This window comes from Bombus impatiens, unplaced genomic scaffold (assembly GCF_000188095.3).
Source record: "Bombus impatiens unplaced genomic scaffold, BIMP_2.2 scf_0036, whole genome shotgun sequence".
In the NCBI taxonomy this organism is placed as follows: Eukaryota; Metazoa; Arthropoda; class Insecta; order Hymenoptera; family Apidae; genus Bombus; species Bombus impatiens.
This window is the reverse complement of record NT_176455.1, coordinates 521,526-534,828: the sequence shown is the minus strand read 5'-3', so window position 1 is coordinate 534,828 and position 13,303 is coordinate 521,526. Positions and strand designations below refer to the sequence as shown.

The 13,303-nt window shown below is 29.6% G+C and overlaps 4 protein-coding genes across 8 annotated transcripts; 2 read left to right on the top strand and 2 right to left on the bottom strand.

The window, feature by feature from the left end:
• Window positions 1-242: 242 nt before the first annotated feature.
• On the top strand, window positions 243-5,238 carry LOC100743694 (kinesin-like protein KIF23). Of its 2 annotated transcripts, none has more exons than XM_012388810.3 (15): window positions 243-638; window positions 1,316-1,891; window positions 1,963-2,133; window positions 2,210-2,408; window positions 2,480-2,618; window positions 2,691-2,890; window positions 2,959-3,063; window positions 3,138-3,223; window positions 3,285-3,415; window positions 3,499-3,602; window positions 3,660-3,764; window positions 3,833-3,979; window positions 4,041-4,190; window positions 4,255-4,491; window positions 4,562-5,238. In XM_012388810.3, exons 2-15 carry the CDS (start codon window positions 1,374-1,376, stop codon window positions 4,748-4,750), a joined length of 2,481 nt encoding a protein of 826 aa, XP_012244233.1. In that variant the 5' UTR covers window positions 243-638; window positions 1,316-1,373; the 3' UTR covers window positions 4,751-5,238. The 2 variants fall into 2 exon arrangements, with proteins under 2 accessions (XP_012244233.1, XP_003485167.1); XM_003485119.1 differs by lacking the exon at window positions 243-638 and adding an exon at window positions 1,106-1,116 and having other exon boundaries at window positions 4,562-4,750.
• On the bottom strand, window positions 4,972-6,703 carry LOC100743579 (dual specificity phosphatase DUPD1). Of its 2 annotated transcripts, none has more exons than XM_003485118.4 (4): window positions 6,384-6,703; window positions 5,885-6,063; window positions 5,595-5,818; window positions 4,972-5,515 (listed from the first exon to the last, which is right to left on the bottom strand). In XM_003485118.4, the coding sequence occupies exons 1-4, from the start codon at window positions 6,402-6,404 to the stop codon at window positions 5,319-5,321; spliced, it is 621 nt and encodes a 206-aa protein (XP_003485166.1). In that variant the 5' UTR covers window positions 6,405-6,703; the 3' UTR covers window positions 4,972-5,318. The 2 variants fall into 2 exon arrangements, with proteins under 2 accessions (XP_003485166.1, XP_033178181.1); XM_033322290.1 differs by lacking the exon at window positions 6,384-6,703 and adding an exon at window positions 6,270-6,288.
• A 284-nt stretch (window positions 6,704-6,987) lies between these two features.
• Window positions 6,988-13,261, top strand: LOC100748950 (charged multivesicular body protein 4b). Of its 2 annotated transcripts, none has more exons than XM_003485164.4 (5): window positions 6,988-7,351; window positions 7,859-8,036; window positions 8,113-8,363; window positions 8,443-8,500; window positions 12,958-13,261. In XM_003485164.4, exons 1-4 carry the CDS (start codon window positions 7,171-7,173, stop codon window positions 8,496-8,498), a joined length of 666 nt encoding a protein of 221 aa, XP_003485212.1. In that variant the 5' UTR covers window positions 6,988-7,170; the 3' UTR covers window positions 8,499-8,500; window positions 12,958-13,261. The 2 variants fall into 2 exon arrangements, with proteins under 2 accessions (XP_003485212.1, XP_012244308.1); XM_012388885.3 differs by lacking the exon at window positions 12,958-13,261 and adding an exon at window positions 10,189-10,460.
• On the bottom strand, window positions 9,335-13,283 carry LOC105681120 (pyruvate dehydrogenase phosphatase regulatory subunit, mitochondrial). 2 transcript variants are annotated; one of them, XM_012388768.3, is made up of 12 exons: window positions 12,944-13,283; window positions 12,507-12,738; window positions 12,173-12,436; window positions 11,944-12,106; window positions 11,588-11,869; window positions 11,231-11,533; window positions 10,993-11,132; window positions 10,734-10,939; window positions 10,521-10,662; window positions 10,160-10,429; window positions 9,851-10,023; window positions 9,335-9,778 (listed from the first exon to the last, which is right to left on the bottom strand). In XM_012388768.3, the coding sequence occupies exons 1-12, from the start codon at window positions 13,240-13,242 to the stop codon at window positions 9,535-9,537; spliced, it is 2,718 nt and encodes a 905-aa protein (XP_012244191.1). In that variant the 5' UTR covers window positions 13,243-13,283; the 3' UTR covers window positions 9,335-9,534. The 2 variants fall into 2 exon arrangements, with proteins under 2 accessions (XP_012244191.1, XP_033178104.1); XM_033322213.1 differs by having other exon boundaries at window positions 10,993-11,063.
• Between the last annotated feature and the right edge of the window lie 20 nt (window positions 13,284-13,303).

The window sequence follows — 13,303 nt, the reverse complement described above, 5'->3', positions numbered from 1 at the left end:
TTTGTTTTTATTTTATACTATTTATTGAATATATATATATATATATCATACAATGAAGACATTTTATTTGCCATTAGTATTTGTATAAAAATATAATGCATTTATTATATATATATGACAATATCAGAGAGGAAATTTTTCTCTGTGACTTCTGACTAGTGACATTTGAGTGTTACTAGTCTAGCATGAATTTCATTGGCAGGCGTGTGACGCGAAGCCACTTCCGGGGTGCGGGGATCATAGTCATATGAAACTTGACTTAGTGATGTATGTCAAAAAGAGAAAGTAAACCAGTTAACCTATTGCATTTAGTTTCAGGACAACAAAAGTCCTGACTTTTTTCTCTAAGACGCAGTAGAGAAAGTACTATTCCAACTTCTAACATTCAGTATCATGACTATAAAGCAACGATTTTATGTCATGTGTAAACGTACCCATTACACTAATTTACTTTTACTAGAGAAGAAATTTCCTTACTGCTCTTACTCAATGAAAATAAGATTGCGCTTGGGCAATTACAACCAATCATCGATCTGACCCTAAAGTACCACTTGCTCGTGTTCTCCGCTCCCCGGAAATGATTTTACACCTCCCGGTGGAAGTATAATCTCCCCAATGAGATGAGGCAGAAAACAGAAGTATTATTCGAGTTTTATTAGTCGGCAACTAATAGTTGCAGTTGTAGCAATGAAATTTTTTTTATGTTTACTATCTTGTTTTGTGGAACAGACCATAAAAGTTTATGTTCAGTCTTTATATATATATGTCGGTCCTATTTACATGGTACTCTAATTAATGGTACTCTCTATTTAATCGCGAAATAAAAATCTTTTCATAGTTCTTTTTCCTGTTTTTATACTTTAATGAGTTAAGTTGTACTTAAAGTAGCACTATCATTTATAGTTTTTTTTTGGTATAAATATTGGTAGCACTTCAATACTTTAGTACATTTCGTAACTAGATTTGAATTTTAAACACCGAATCAGGACAACGGTTTTCGGTTCGTGGCATTTATCAAATATTATCTTTCGTATATATTTTTCACATTATATTGTCATAAGTTTTAAAATAACTAAATATCAAGCAAAATTTATAGTTACGAAAGATGAAATCTGCGTAAGTTTTATTATTTCTTAATCAGTTTATAACTGAAGTCAAATAAAATTTAGCTATTTTCAATATTTTATGACTATTACTTTCTATAATCTTTTAATGTAAAATTTAATTATTTGTTATTAATTAATTGTTTGGTACTATTAAAGTTATTTTGTAATGTAGAATAATTGAAGCTATTCGTGGTATGTTAATATTTTAGACGTGCGAAACCACCAGGTTCAGCTCGTAAGCCACCAAACCGTCCAAGAGGTAATAATATGGTATCCAAGGATCCTGTTCAAGTTTATTGTCGTTTAAAGCCAATGCAACATCCAGCTGATGTTTCTTGTATGAAGCTTATATCTGATACAACTGTAGTTATTACACCACCAGAATCAGCAATGAATTTTCGTAACTCTAGCAACAAGGAAATTCAAACAACATTTAGTCGTGTATTTTCACCAGATGCAACGCAAAAAGAGATTTTTAATATAGTTGCTCTCCCATTAGTTGAAAATGTTATTCGAGGTAGAAATAGCCTTTTATTCACCTATGGAGTAACAGGAAGTGGTAAAACATATACTATGACTGGTGAAACACAGGATGCAGGCATAATGCCTCGTTGTCTTGATGTTCTGTTTAACAGTATTGCTAATTATCAGACCAAAAAATTTATTTTTAAACCAGATAAATTAAACGGTTTTGATATACAAGGTGAAGCTGATGCAATGCTTGATAGACAAAATGAACTTCATGCTGGACTTATGTTACAGAGAAATGGAAAATCAGGCAAAGTGTAAGTACAAGAATATGTGATATGCTTTATGTAATGTAAATGGCTTTATTAATAATTGATGGTTTTCACAGGAGAAAAGTAGAGAGTGATAGTGAGAGTAATCCAATGATTGTTCGTGACATAAATGAATCACAAACAGTACAAGTGGATCAAGACAATGTCTATGCTGTATTTGTAACATATGTTGAAATTTATAATAACAGTGTATATGATTTATTAGAGGACGAGGATATTAGAAACAAGTATAGTATCATTACTTACACAATTCAAATATTCTTAATTTCAAATAATATTTTAATACTGAGAAATAACTTTTAGGGTATTACAGAGTAAAATAGTTAGAGAAGATGGTAATAAGAATATGTATGTGCATGCTGTAACAGAAATTGAAGTAAAAAGTTCAGAAGAAGCATTTGAGGTATTTCAGCGTGGACAGAGAAGACGAAGAGTTGCACACACTGCGCTTAATGCAGAATCAAGTAGATCACATAGTGTCTTCACTATTCGTCTTGTACAAGTAATATTTCTAATTACTTTGCGTCTCATCTAATTAAAATTCACAAACAATATAGTATTTTCTTCTCCTAGGCACCCTTAGATGGTGAAGGTGAACAAATTATACAAGATAAACGGGTGGTATGCATCACTCAGCTATCCCTAGTAGATTTAGCTGGTAGCGAAAGAACTAATAGGACTAAAAACACAGGTCAACGATTAAGAGAAGCAGGTTATTATACTTTTGATGTGAATCTTGTAATTATATTATAATATATTTTCATATCCATTCATTTTGATTTAGGAAATATTAATAATTCTTTGATGACGCTACGATCATGTTTGGAAATTTTAAGAGAAAATCAACTTCAGGGTACAAATAAAATAGTACCCTACAGAGATTCGAAACTCACCCATTTATTTAAAAATTATTTTGATGGAGAAGGACAAGTTAGAATGATTGTTTGTGTTAATCCAAGAACAGATGATTATGATGAAACAATTGTAAGAAATCAATAATATAAAACGTAAATATATGAAAGAAAATTAATTAATTTATTCATGTTTTACAGCAAGTAATGAAATTTGCCGAAATGACTCAAGAAGTCCAAGTAGCTAAACCAACAATTACGAAAATAGATCTTGGTTTTACACCTGGAAGAAGACAGGCAAATAAGGTGAGATGAGTAATAAAAGAATAACAATGAAAATAATTTGAAAATACGTGCATAATAAAAACTATTTTTAATAGTTATTTAAGGAGGCATGTAGTAAGTTGCAAAAAGAGGGCCATCCTGAAGCTGAAGATTTAGAAGTTGATGTGGGTTTAGTGTATAGGTAAGTATTATATGTTTTCTTTATTCTTTCTTCAAACTTATATAATTTTATTTTAATTCAGTTTAGGTGGGCCATTTCCTGAATTGGAAATTACTTCTCCACGCAATGATCAAATAATTAATAATTTAATGCATTTTTTAGAACAGCGTATTAACAAACGGAATTTACTACGTACTGATTTACAGCAAAAACGTAAGAATATAACTTAATTTTTAATCAAACTTAAATTATGTGTAAATTATGTGTAATTCATGACTGTTACATGATTATTACAGAAAACGATCTTAGGAAAAAGATAATGGCAATGGAACAAGAATACATGAATTTAAAGATTGAAAATGCGTCTCTGAAAGCCGCTAATTCACAACAAAAAAAGAAGGTAATAGCATTTTACTGATTACGGAAGTACATATAAAATAATTTGCTTTTGCTGTAGGTTTCTGCATTAGAGGGTCATTTATGTAAGACTGAAGAACAAATTGATAGCTTGCTTCGAAAATTAAACAATGCAAATGATACAATCCGCAGCTTACAGCAAGAGGTAGTTAACGAATGCATTTCTTTTTTTATTTAAATGACAACATATATTTTACTACAATTATTTTATAGTTAAAAGATAGAAACATGGCACTAAATCAACGTTTAATAGATAAGCAAAGAGTGAAACAAAAGTACAACACTAAAATGCAGTTAGAAACTGATAAAATGAATAAAGAATTGGAAATAAAGTTACGTCAACAACGTGAACACTTACAGGTAATGAAATAAATATAATATATGTATAAATTCATTGTTTAATTTTTTTCTCTCTTTTTAGAATCAAATGAAAGAAAAAGAGGATAAATTAAGATTAGTAAAACAAATTTTAGTTGATGACAACGTACCTAGTGTTTCTAAAGATTGTGTTGTACCTACTATTAACTGTGCAGAAGCAACTCCAAAAACAACAGAGGGTCGATCACGAAGGGTCAGTTTATCTTACATTACGTAATTTACTTTCGAAAATATAGTTTAATGATATGTGCTCATAGGATAAAGCGGGTGTTGCAAATCCAAGGTACAGGCGTTCACAAAGCGCGGATAAGTGGATTGATCACAGACCCGGAGCGCTTGTTCCTGTTGGAACTGTTCTTCAACCTTTAATGCGTAGAAGACGTAGTGTTACGCGACTTACAGATCCAAAGGAAATTACAGACGGTGCATCCAGGTATTGTCTTATCGCGCAAGAACACGATACTGATGGTGAACTTGAGACAAAGTTATTCAAGGTAATTACACTTAAAAGGAATCGAAAAGAGTTATGTAGTTATATACTCAAATGTATTATTATTATGTTAGGGAGATATAATACCCACTAGTGGAGGAGGCGCACAAGTTGTATTTAATGATATGGAATGCTTAAAACAACTATCTCCAAAAGCAAGGAAACGTAGTGGTCCACAGGATACAGAAAATGAAATAGGCTCTTCGAGACATTCGTCTACACTTGCAGAGTCTCATTCAAAACGTCCACGTGTAGTAAATTAACAGTTTTATTAATATAATACTAGTATAGTAATAATAGTTTTTATACGATATATAATATAATAATACGATACACATATAAATATCTAAAAACTTCTACTAAAAATAGTAATGGTAAAGAAAAATACTAATAATAGTTAAAAACAATGATATGAAGTCAAGATGTTAATATTTTCCTTTATCGTTACTATTTTTGGTAAAAGTTTTTACAACCAAAGTTTTTACAATATCAGTATTATAATTTATTAAATAATACAGTTCGCCAACAATGAATTGTGAGAAGCGATAATATTGTATACATAATACTTTATATCGTGAGGCGTAATATGAGTTATATGACTGCTATCTCATAACATGTATATATTCGTAATATTTGATTTTGAGATAATTAATAGTGAATTTTGCGCCTAATGTTGACTAATAATGTATCAATCTAATCTAATCATACATTTTGATCATGTTTACTCAGTTTTTATATACAATTATTTATATACAATATACATATATCTATCAAATTCACTGCAGTATATATTGTTAGTGAACCTTGTAGCTTTATCAAAGCTGTATTCACTTAAGATCGTTGTCTTCGTAATTGATTATCTAACTGCGCTAATTGGTGAAGAAAACCACTATTTGGTTGAATGAAACGATTTTTGCGGACTGTTCGAATTGCATCTGTGGCTAGCATTCCTTTTTTAATCATTAAATATGCTAATACACACGTTGCGCTACGTGAGATTCCTAACACACAGTGAACAAAAGCTTTACCTAATAGAAAGAAAGTCCAATTTTAAACGATCTATTGTAATTTTTCTATTTTTTCATTATTAAATTATTATTTCATTACCTCCAGTCGAAACAGCTTCATCAATAAAATCTGCAATAATGTAAAAGTACTTGCTAATGTCTGTTGTGCACAAATCAATAAGTGGTAAGCCAAGATACTTTATTGTTGTATCAGAATAATAATTCTTATCGGTGTTTACAAATCCAAATCTTTTTCCTTCAGCAGCATTAAGCAAATGTGTTATACCCAATATTTTAAGGTATTTCTTATTTTTTGCTGTGACACTATAAAGTATTGAACATAAATTAATTTTTGATAAACATAAAGACATAAAACATTGAAATACTCACGCATCACCAATATATATTCCTGGATATACTTCATCACAATCGATATCCTGTTGAACACGGTAATATTCAACATCATCTCGATTAGGATCAAATCCTGGTAGCATTTTATTCTCAGTCTGTGTTCTATACAAAGCTTCTGCTAAGTGACTTTGGGTGGTTTCCCCACCAGTTAAACGTTTCTGAAAATTCATGAGATAAAAGTTTTTACTATGAAAAGTAACTTTACAATATTATATAATTTTTAATAATCTGATTCGAAAGATGATAAATTTTCAATATTAATTGAATGTCATTTGAAATGATCAGATGATATTTATTTTTTCATGTATTTCTCATTATAAAAAGACGTTTAGAATTAAAAAGAATTTGAAAAAATATCAATTACATGTTCCTATGAAATGACAGGCGACTCAAATGCGAAGAAACAATTTCGAAGCATCTGTAAGTTTCAAAATATACGTAAATGATAGCAATACTATTCTTTATAATGTATACTTACATTTCTCAGACTGCTGTCCATTTGAAAAGATTATTTATAGATTAATAATTTATAGGTTATACTAGATATGACAAATAAGAAAGACAGCAAAATATTACAAAATATTTTGTATCTTACTAATCAAGTATGTCACGATTAGGTATGACTAATTCTAAGCTTTTACATATATACATAAACAAATATAGTTGCACACAATGTTAAAATCGCGATAATTATAGCTAGTTATTTCTCTTTTGGAACTCTGTTATACCGCGATAATTATACTGACAAGGTGTCATGTAAATACATCCATTAATTCGATTAATTTTTGTATATAACGAATAATTTTGTATATTTTTTAAAATAGTAGAATATTTGAAATCCTATATTTGTGCCAAGAATTTGATGTATAATTTTTTAAAATGATATTTAAAATTTCAACTCAAATTAAATCTTCATCATCTCGATATTTGAATATGTACTTGAATAATACTTGAATAATATATATATAATATATGTAACAATATTTATTCAGTTCTTTTATATTTATTATTATAAGTGTAAAAAGTAAATTCTAGAAATAAAATATTGGAATATTCCTGAGTTTTGATAAATTGAACGAAATCAAATTTCATAGTAACTAGATGAGCGATGAGTCATGACGTATGTATATCAATGCCTAAAGAAAATATGGCGATGGTATTTGGTTAGTGTCCTGTTCTGTTGATTTTACAGAAGGTGTTTGGTGTGTTTATCGTGCTCAAGATTGTAATTATAATTTAAATTCGGAGTAGAACTTATTAAGACAATGAGTTTCTTTAGTAAAGTATTCGGTGGTAAAAAGGAACCGGTGTCTATGTCGACAGCCGAGGCGATACAAAAATTGCGCGAGACGGAGGATATGTTAATAAAAAAGCAGGATTTCCTCGAAAGTAAAATAGAGCTTGAAATTCAAACTGCTAAGAAGAATGGAACGAAAAACAAACGAGGTATTTACGAATGATATTCTTTATTTAGTAACCACTTGCAAACAGCTTTCAATGATTAAGGTCGTTTGTCATTGTGACGTTTCTCTGCTGTGTGTTGACTGTGCGTTAACTTATATTGTAACTATTAATCAGTGCTTTAAAAATGCTGCTTTACCTATAAGTTTGTTAAACTAAGAATATAGCTTTTTAAGTAATAAGCGACGTTAACACTGTACAAGACATCCACATAGTATGAGTAACTAATAATTAGACTGTGAATGTTTATGCATTTATGAGAAATTGTTAGATGTAAAAGTGTACAGAATGCAAGTAATGTACAAAAATATATAAAGTATATATTAAAAATATAGTATTCATTATAATATTTACTATAAGAAACAAATTTATGTTTGTGTATTTCGTTAATTACATCTGTAAAAATGTTTATAAATTAGTATCAACATCCACATTCATGTACTAGCTACTAACTCTAGGATGAATATGTTAACAAGGAAACATAATTTACAGCTGCAATCCAAGCCCTTAAAAGAAAGAAACGTTATGAAAAACAGTTACAACAAATTGATGGTACACTTACCACGATTGAAAGTCAAAGGGAAGCACTAGAATGTGCAAATACCAATACTGCTGTACTTACTACAATGAAAAATGCAGCAGATGCATTAAAATCTGTCCATCAACATATGTAAGAAATTCAGTTTTGTGATATCATTAGTTAGATGATTCACGCAGATTATTTAAATGTTATTTTCTTTGTTTAGGGATGTTGATCAAGTACATGATATGATGGATGACATAGCTGAACAGCAAGATGTAGCAAGAGAGATTTCTGATGCAATTTCCAATCCTGTAGCATTTGGAAATGATGTAGATGATGAAGAACTAGAAAAAGAATTGGAAGAGCTTGAACAAGAACAACTTGATAAAGAATTGCTTGGTATTGAATCTACTGATGAACTACCAAGTGTTCCAGCTACTGCTATTCCAATTGCCCCAACTAGGACTCGCACAAGTAATAATTTTAATATTTTTTTGGTTTATTATTAGAAAATAATTTATTTTTAAACTAAAAATATTATTAATATTTATAGAAGCCAAACCAGAAGAGGATGAAGATTTAAAAGAGTTAGAAGCATGGGCATCATAAAGGTGGTATCAATATATTTGTAAAAATGAGTTTTTGTAAGAAACTGATAGCTAAAATGAAGTATGTATTATTGAAAGAGATAACAGTGTACATGAATGCGTTTTTCAGATTCAATATCATATAACTATTCTAATGTTAATACTGTGGTATTTTTATACACTGTTAAAATGATTAACATAATGATGAAGTTCATAGTAGTCATTTTCCTTATTACAGTATAAAGATTTTTTTTATCAATATACAAAGCAGAATCATAAGTAATAGCAAGTATCTTAAATACTTGCATTTGTGCTAGCCAATATACTCTACTGTTACAGTAAAAAATAAATTATATTGGACAAGTATATGATATACATACATAGCTATAAATGCTGGTAAATTATATACATATAATTTTTACTAACAGTGAGAAATACCTATGAGAACATTTATTGTATAAACTTTTTGTTCAAAAGATTAAATTGTAAGATATTACAATTGCTTCATAAAATTTTGTTGTTATTTTCATGTATATATGTATAACATATTTTGAAAAGTAGCGCAGTTCAAATTGTTAAATGGCCTTTTAAACTTTGTATAAATGTATCTGCTATAAATAAATTCATTTAAATGTATATTAATTTAGTACAACTATAAATACAGCAGATACAGTGTTGTATACATATTTTTACACTACAAATCATAGTAATTTTTGCACTATTATTAATATTTTATTAATTAATAATTATTGAATTATAAATATCCAAATTGCATCGAATTAATATGCCAATAGTATATATAAAATATTTATATTTTCACAAAATATGAATATATATAGGACAATTTAAAAAAATGGCTTAAATAATGATAGATATTTAATTAAAATGCAATATACATTACATAGTTTAAATGTTTTCACAATCATGAATATGCTTAAACTCCTAGGGAAAATAGTCTTTAAAAAATCAAGATTTATTTCATAATTTACAATTATAATGACTAAAGTCTCAATCACATAATAGGAGGAAATAAAATATTATCACTGAAGAACGTCGCTTTAATATGATACAATAGGCGTAGGAATATATTTTTTGTTCAATTTACTACTCAGCGCCGGTATGGGTAGTGGACGAATGTGTGGTTTAATAGAAAATCTAGTACCAGCGATATCAATTTCGTAACGAGCTTTAAGATCCATTATAAAGTCTGTTGTAACAGTATTTGCATTCATTTGTATATGTCCTGATTTTGGATAACTGATAAAACCAAGACATATATGTTTCTCTGTAGCGAAACCGTATCTATAAAGTTATTATTATTAATAATTTGATATAGTAAAATATATTTTATCTTTAATCGTATGAAGTATTTACCCGGCTGATGTAACAGTTCCTACAAATTCATTATTTCGATAAATAGGCTCGCCACCCCATGGCCATACATCCTTATTAATATCTAATTCATTAACAATAAATAATACTAATCGTTTTGATACGCCTTGTTCTTTTTGACGTTGCAAAGCAAATTTGCCAATAAAATATTCTTTCTGTTGCAACAAATTATCATAATTAATCAACATGTTTAAACTGTTGTGCCTCTGTATGATAGAAGTCCTCAGAAATTCAGATTTAACATTAATAGTCTTGGAACAAAAAAAATTCTATTACCATATACCTACTTACATCTAATCTTACATTGTATCCACTTCCAGCTTCATATGGCGTAACAAATGGTGTCAATTCTTCGGCCCAAAATGGAATAAATCTTTCTATTCTCATGAAACGTTGTGTGAGTACACCTACATCTCGTACTCCATAATCTTTACCTACTTCCATTAATCTGGAGTATACGTGAAGTGCGTATTCTGATGGTATATATAAGCAATAACCAGATTCACCAGTATGTGTAAATGACATTACCATTACATCAGAAGCATAGGCTACATTTACATTCTATTAAGAATATAAAATTAATATATATGAACGTTATAAATCTATCTATCGCCGCTGAAATATTTACCAGAAATCGATATAAGCTGATTACCTTATATGTAAAAGGAGAGAGATTAATGTCAGAATTGGAAAGTTCTGAAAGTAATCCTGTTGCTTTAGGTCCTACTAAATTAATAACAGTATATTTTGACGTTACATCATTAAGACCCACCGAATGATCAGCTGGTAAATGTCTGCGCAATAAACAGATAACGTTTATACGATTACAGTAAACATTATTTTTAATTTCTATTACTTTTGTTACCTAGACATCCATTGGTAGATGCGTGTTTGTTGTGACGTAGGTGAAACCATAAAATAACTATTTTCAGCTTGTCTTACTAAGATACAATCATTTTCATACCCTCCTCTTTCATTTTGCATTCCTGTATGCACTATACTACCAATTGGTATATTTATATCATTAGAACATAATTGTTGAAGATAGTTGACAACTTCCGAACGACTAGACTGCAAATATGTAAATGATTATATGCAAAATATTTTATATTTTAAATACTTACTTTAATTTCGATTTTCGAAAATGAACTCATATCTATTATTCCCACTCCTTCTTTGCATGCTAGAAATTCCTCTGTCATGAAATCAAAAAACTTTGGTTTATAAAAACTGCCTGGTGGCATAACTGGTTTGTTTTGCCCTTCTATTAATAAAAATTACTTACTTTTTACTTGTTGTTAATGTGATTGTGTCATTAAATATAACAAGATGTAAATAAGAATTAAGTAATTAATTGCTTACTTTTATAAGTTGAATCAAAGTAAAGTGGACGTTCATAAGCCATTTTGACTCCAAAAATTGCACCTCTTTCTTCAAGTACAGAATACAGAGGTGAACAACGTAGGTTTCGAGCATATTTATACTCACACTGATGAGGATACAAAATTGCATAATTTCTCCCAACAATTTCCTTTGTTCTTTGTTGTAAATATCTTTTACTGCTATGTAAATCTAGAAATCTTTGTACATTAAAAGGAAGTATTTCTTGTGTAGATTCACCATTTATTAGGCATTCAGCAACTTCTTTGCCTATTCCTCCTGCCCCTAAAGAAATATGACTTTAATAGTATCAAAGATTTAACATCTGTTATTCTTTACCTTGTAATGAACTTCCATTCATGCCAACAGCAACAAAATAATTCTTTACTTCTGGACTTTCTCCTAGTATCCATTTACCATCTGGTGTAAAGTTATCTGGACAATTATATACATTTGGTTGTATACCTTTTAAGAGTGGTAATCTGTGTACTACTTTATCCCATAAAGGTTTCCAGTATGAAGTATTAACTGTAAGATGGTTTTTCCAATCTTTTATTGGAACAACACCATTCTCGAATGCAGGCTTTGATTCTGGTTCAAACCATCCAATTAATAAACCTCCTGCAAATTTATCCATTCAGTTATTTATTCCATGGCTTATTAAACCTCATGTAATGCGCTAATATGTTAAAGACTTTGCCACTCCCTCATATATGAGTATGAATCGAAATCACGTATGCATGGTAAAGCCGTGTTTGTATTAAGTGGAAACGGAGGAATAATTGCATAAAAATGTTCTGCAGGATATGCTGGAATTCTAACTGGTGGATTACATTTTAATCCTAATTCTCGTGCCCACTATAATTTGAAAACTTGTATAAGAAATAACATGAAAATTATTTCACATCCCTAAAGTGATATTACCATTCCTGCACAATTAACAAAATATTCACAAGAAACTATTCCACGGTCAGTTTTTACACTTTTTATAGCTCGATTTTCAGTGTGAACTTCTTGTATATAACAATTTTCAATGTATTTTGCTCCTCCAATCATTGCCAATTTAGCTAGAACATCACAAATTGCGCTACAATTAGCTACTGCATCTTCAGGAACCCAAAGTGCACCTTCAAGGTCTTCAGTATGCAAATATGGATATAATCGTTTTAATTGATCTTTTCCTAAAATCTAATGCATTTATAGCTTATTAAAAGTTTCTTTCATATTTCAATTTCAAAATCTGGCTGAGAAATCTTACTTCACAATTTAAACCTGTGGGTATATTATAAGCCATTCTTCTCTTCAAAGCTATCATTCTGTCTTTGGTTTGAGCTAAGTATATACTGCCACATTGCTTTAAACCTATGTCATATCCCATTTCTTGTAATTGTTGATACAACTTAATGCTGTAGGATATTAGATTCCTATGTGATATTGGTTTGAAAAGACCAAGTGTGCCGGAACCAAAATAGGATGTTCCGCTTCCAATCCTATGACATAACATTTTTTAATTATTGTACATTATAAATATTGATAACTTTAATAGTTTCTTAAATCAATAGCCTTTATAATTTTAGTGATACAAATATGTAATGTAAACAAAAAAGTTTATAGTGTTATTTTAAAAATTAAAAATTTGTTATTCACTGTTCTAGCATTCATTAATTGTTTCATTTGATGTAAATGTACATATACCTGTTTTGTTCCAGAACAAGTACATCATTCCATCCATTATTGACAAGATGATAAGCAACAGAATTAGCCACTGTTCCTGCACCCGCAATGACAATTTGCGATTGCGAGGGTAACGTTGTATGGGGTTGAAATTGAAAATTTTGGTCAAATTTCCTACGACTTTTACTTCTGTCTCTTTGATTAAGTTTAAATATTCCATTTTTGAAGGTTATATCAATTGAATAATTTTTGCAACCTTTTGAGACTACTTTCTGTAATAATGTAACATAAATACATTTTGAACTCGCGTGTTGCAGCATTAAATTACGTGGAAGGTAATAACTGCGTCACTTGTTCACATAACATGCAAAAAACAGAATT

Bases quoted from the DNA above. Each gene is read 5' to 3' on its own strand.
- LOC100743694 (XM_003485119.1), top strand. The intron at 2,619-2,690 runs GTTATTATACTT...ATTTTGATTTAG, and splicing joins TCAACGATTAAGAGAAGCAG to GAAATATTAATAATTCTTTG. The intron at 4,191-4,254 runs GTCAGTTTATCT...ATGTGCTCATAG, and splicing joins CAGAGGGTCGATCACGAAGG to GATAAAGCGGGTGTTGCAAA.
- LOC100743579 (XM_003485118.4), bottom strand. From the start codon at position 6,404: ATGGACAGCAGTCTGAGAAAT. The intron at 6,064-6,383 runs GTAAGTATACAT...ATGAATTTTCAG, and splicing joins TGGACAGCAGTCTGAGAAAT to AAACGTTTAACTGGTGGGGA. The intron at 5,819-5,884 runs GTGAGTATTTCA...AATACTTTATAG, and splicing joins GGAATATATATTGGTGATGC to TGTCACAGCAAAAAATAAGA.
- LOC100748950 (XM_003485164.4), top strand. From the start codon at position 7,171: ATGAGTTTCTTTAGTAAAGTATTCGGTGGTAAAAAGGAACCGGTGTCT. The intron at 8,037-8,112 runs GTAAGAAATTCA...TTCTTTGTTTAG, and splicing joins AAATCTGTCCATCAACATAT to GGATGTTGATCAAGTACATG. The intron at 8,364-8,442 runs GTAATAATTTTA...TAATATTTATAG, and splicing joins CCCAACTAGGACTCGCACAA to AAGCCAAACCAGAAGAGGAT.
- LOC105681120 (XM_012388768.3), bottom strand. From the start codon at position 13,242: ATGCTGCAACACGCGAGTTCAAAATGTATTTATGTTACATTATTACAG. The intron at 11,534-11,587 runs GTAAAGAATAAC...ATATTTCTTTAG, and splicing joins GAATGGAAGTTCATTACAAG to GGGCAGGAGGAATAGGCAAA. The intron at 9,779-9,850 runs GTAAATACTTCA...ATAACTTTATAG, and splicing joins GGAACTGTTACATCAGCCGG to ATACGGTTTCGCTACAGAGA.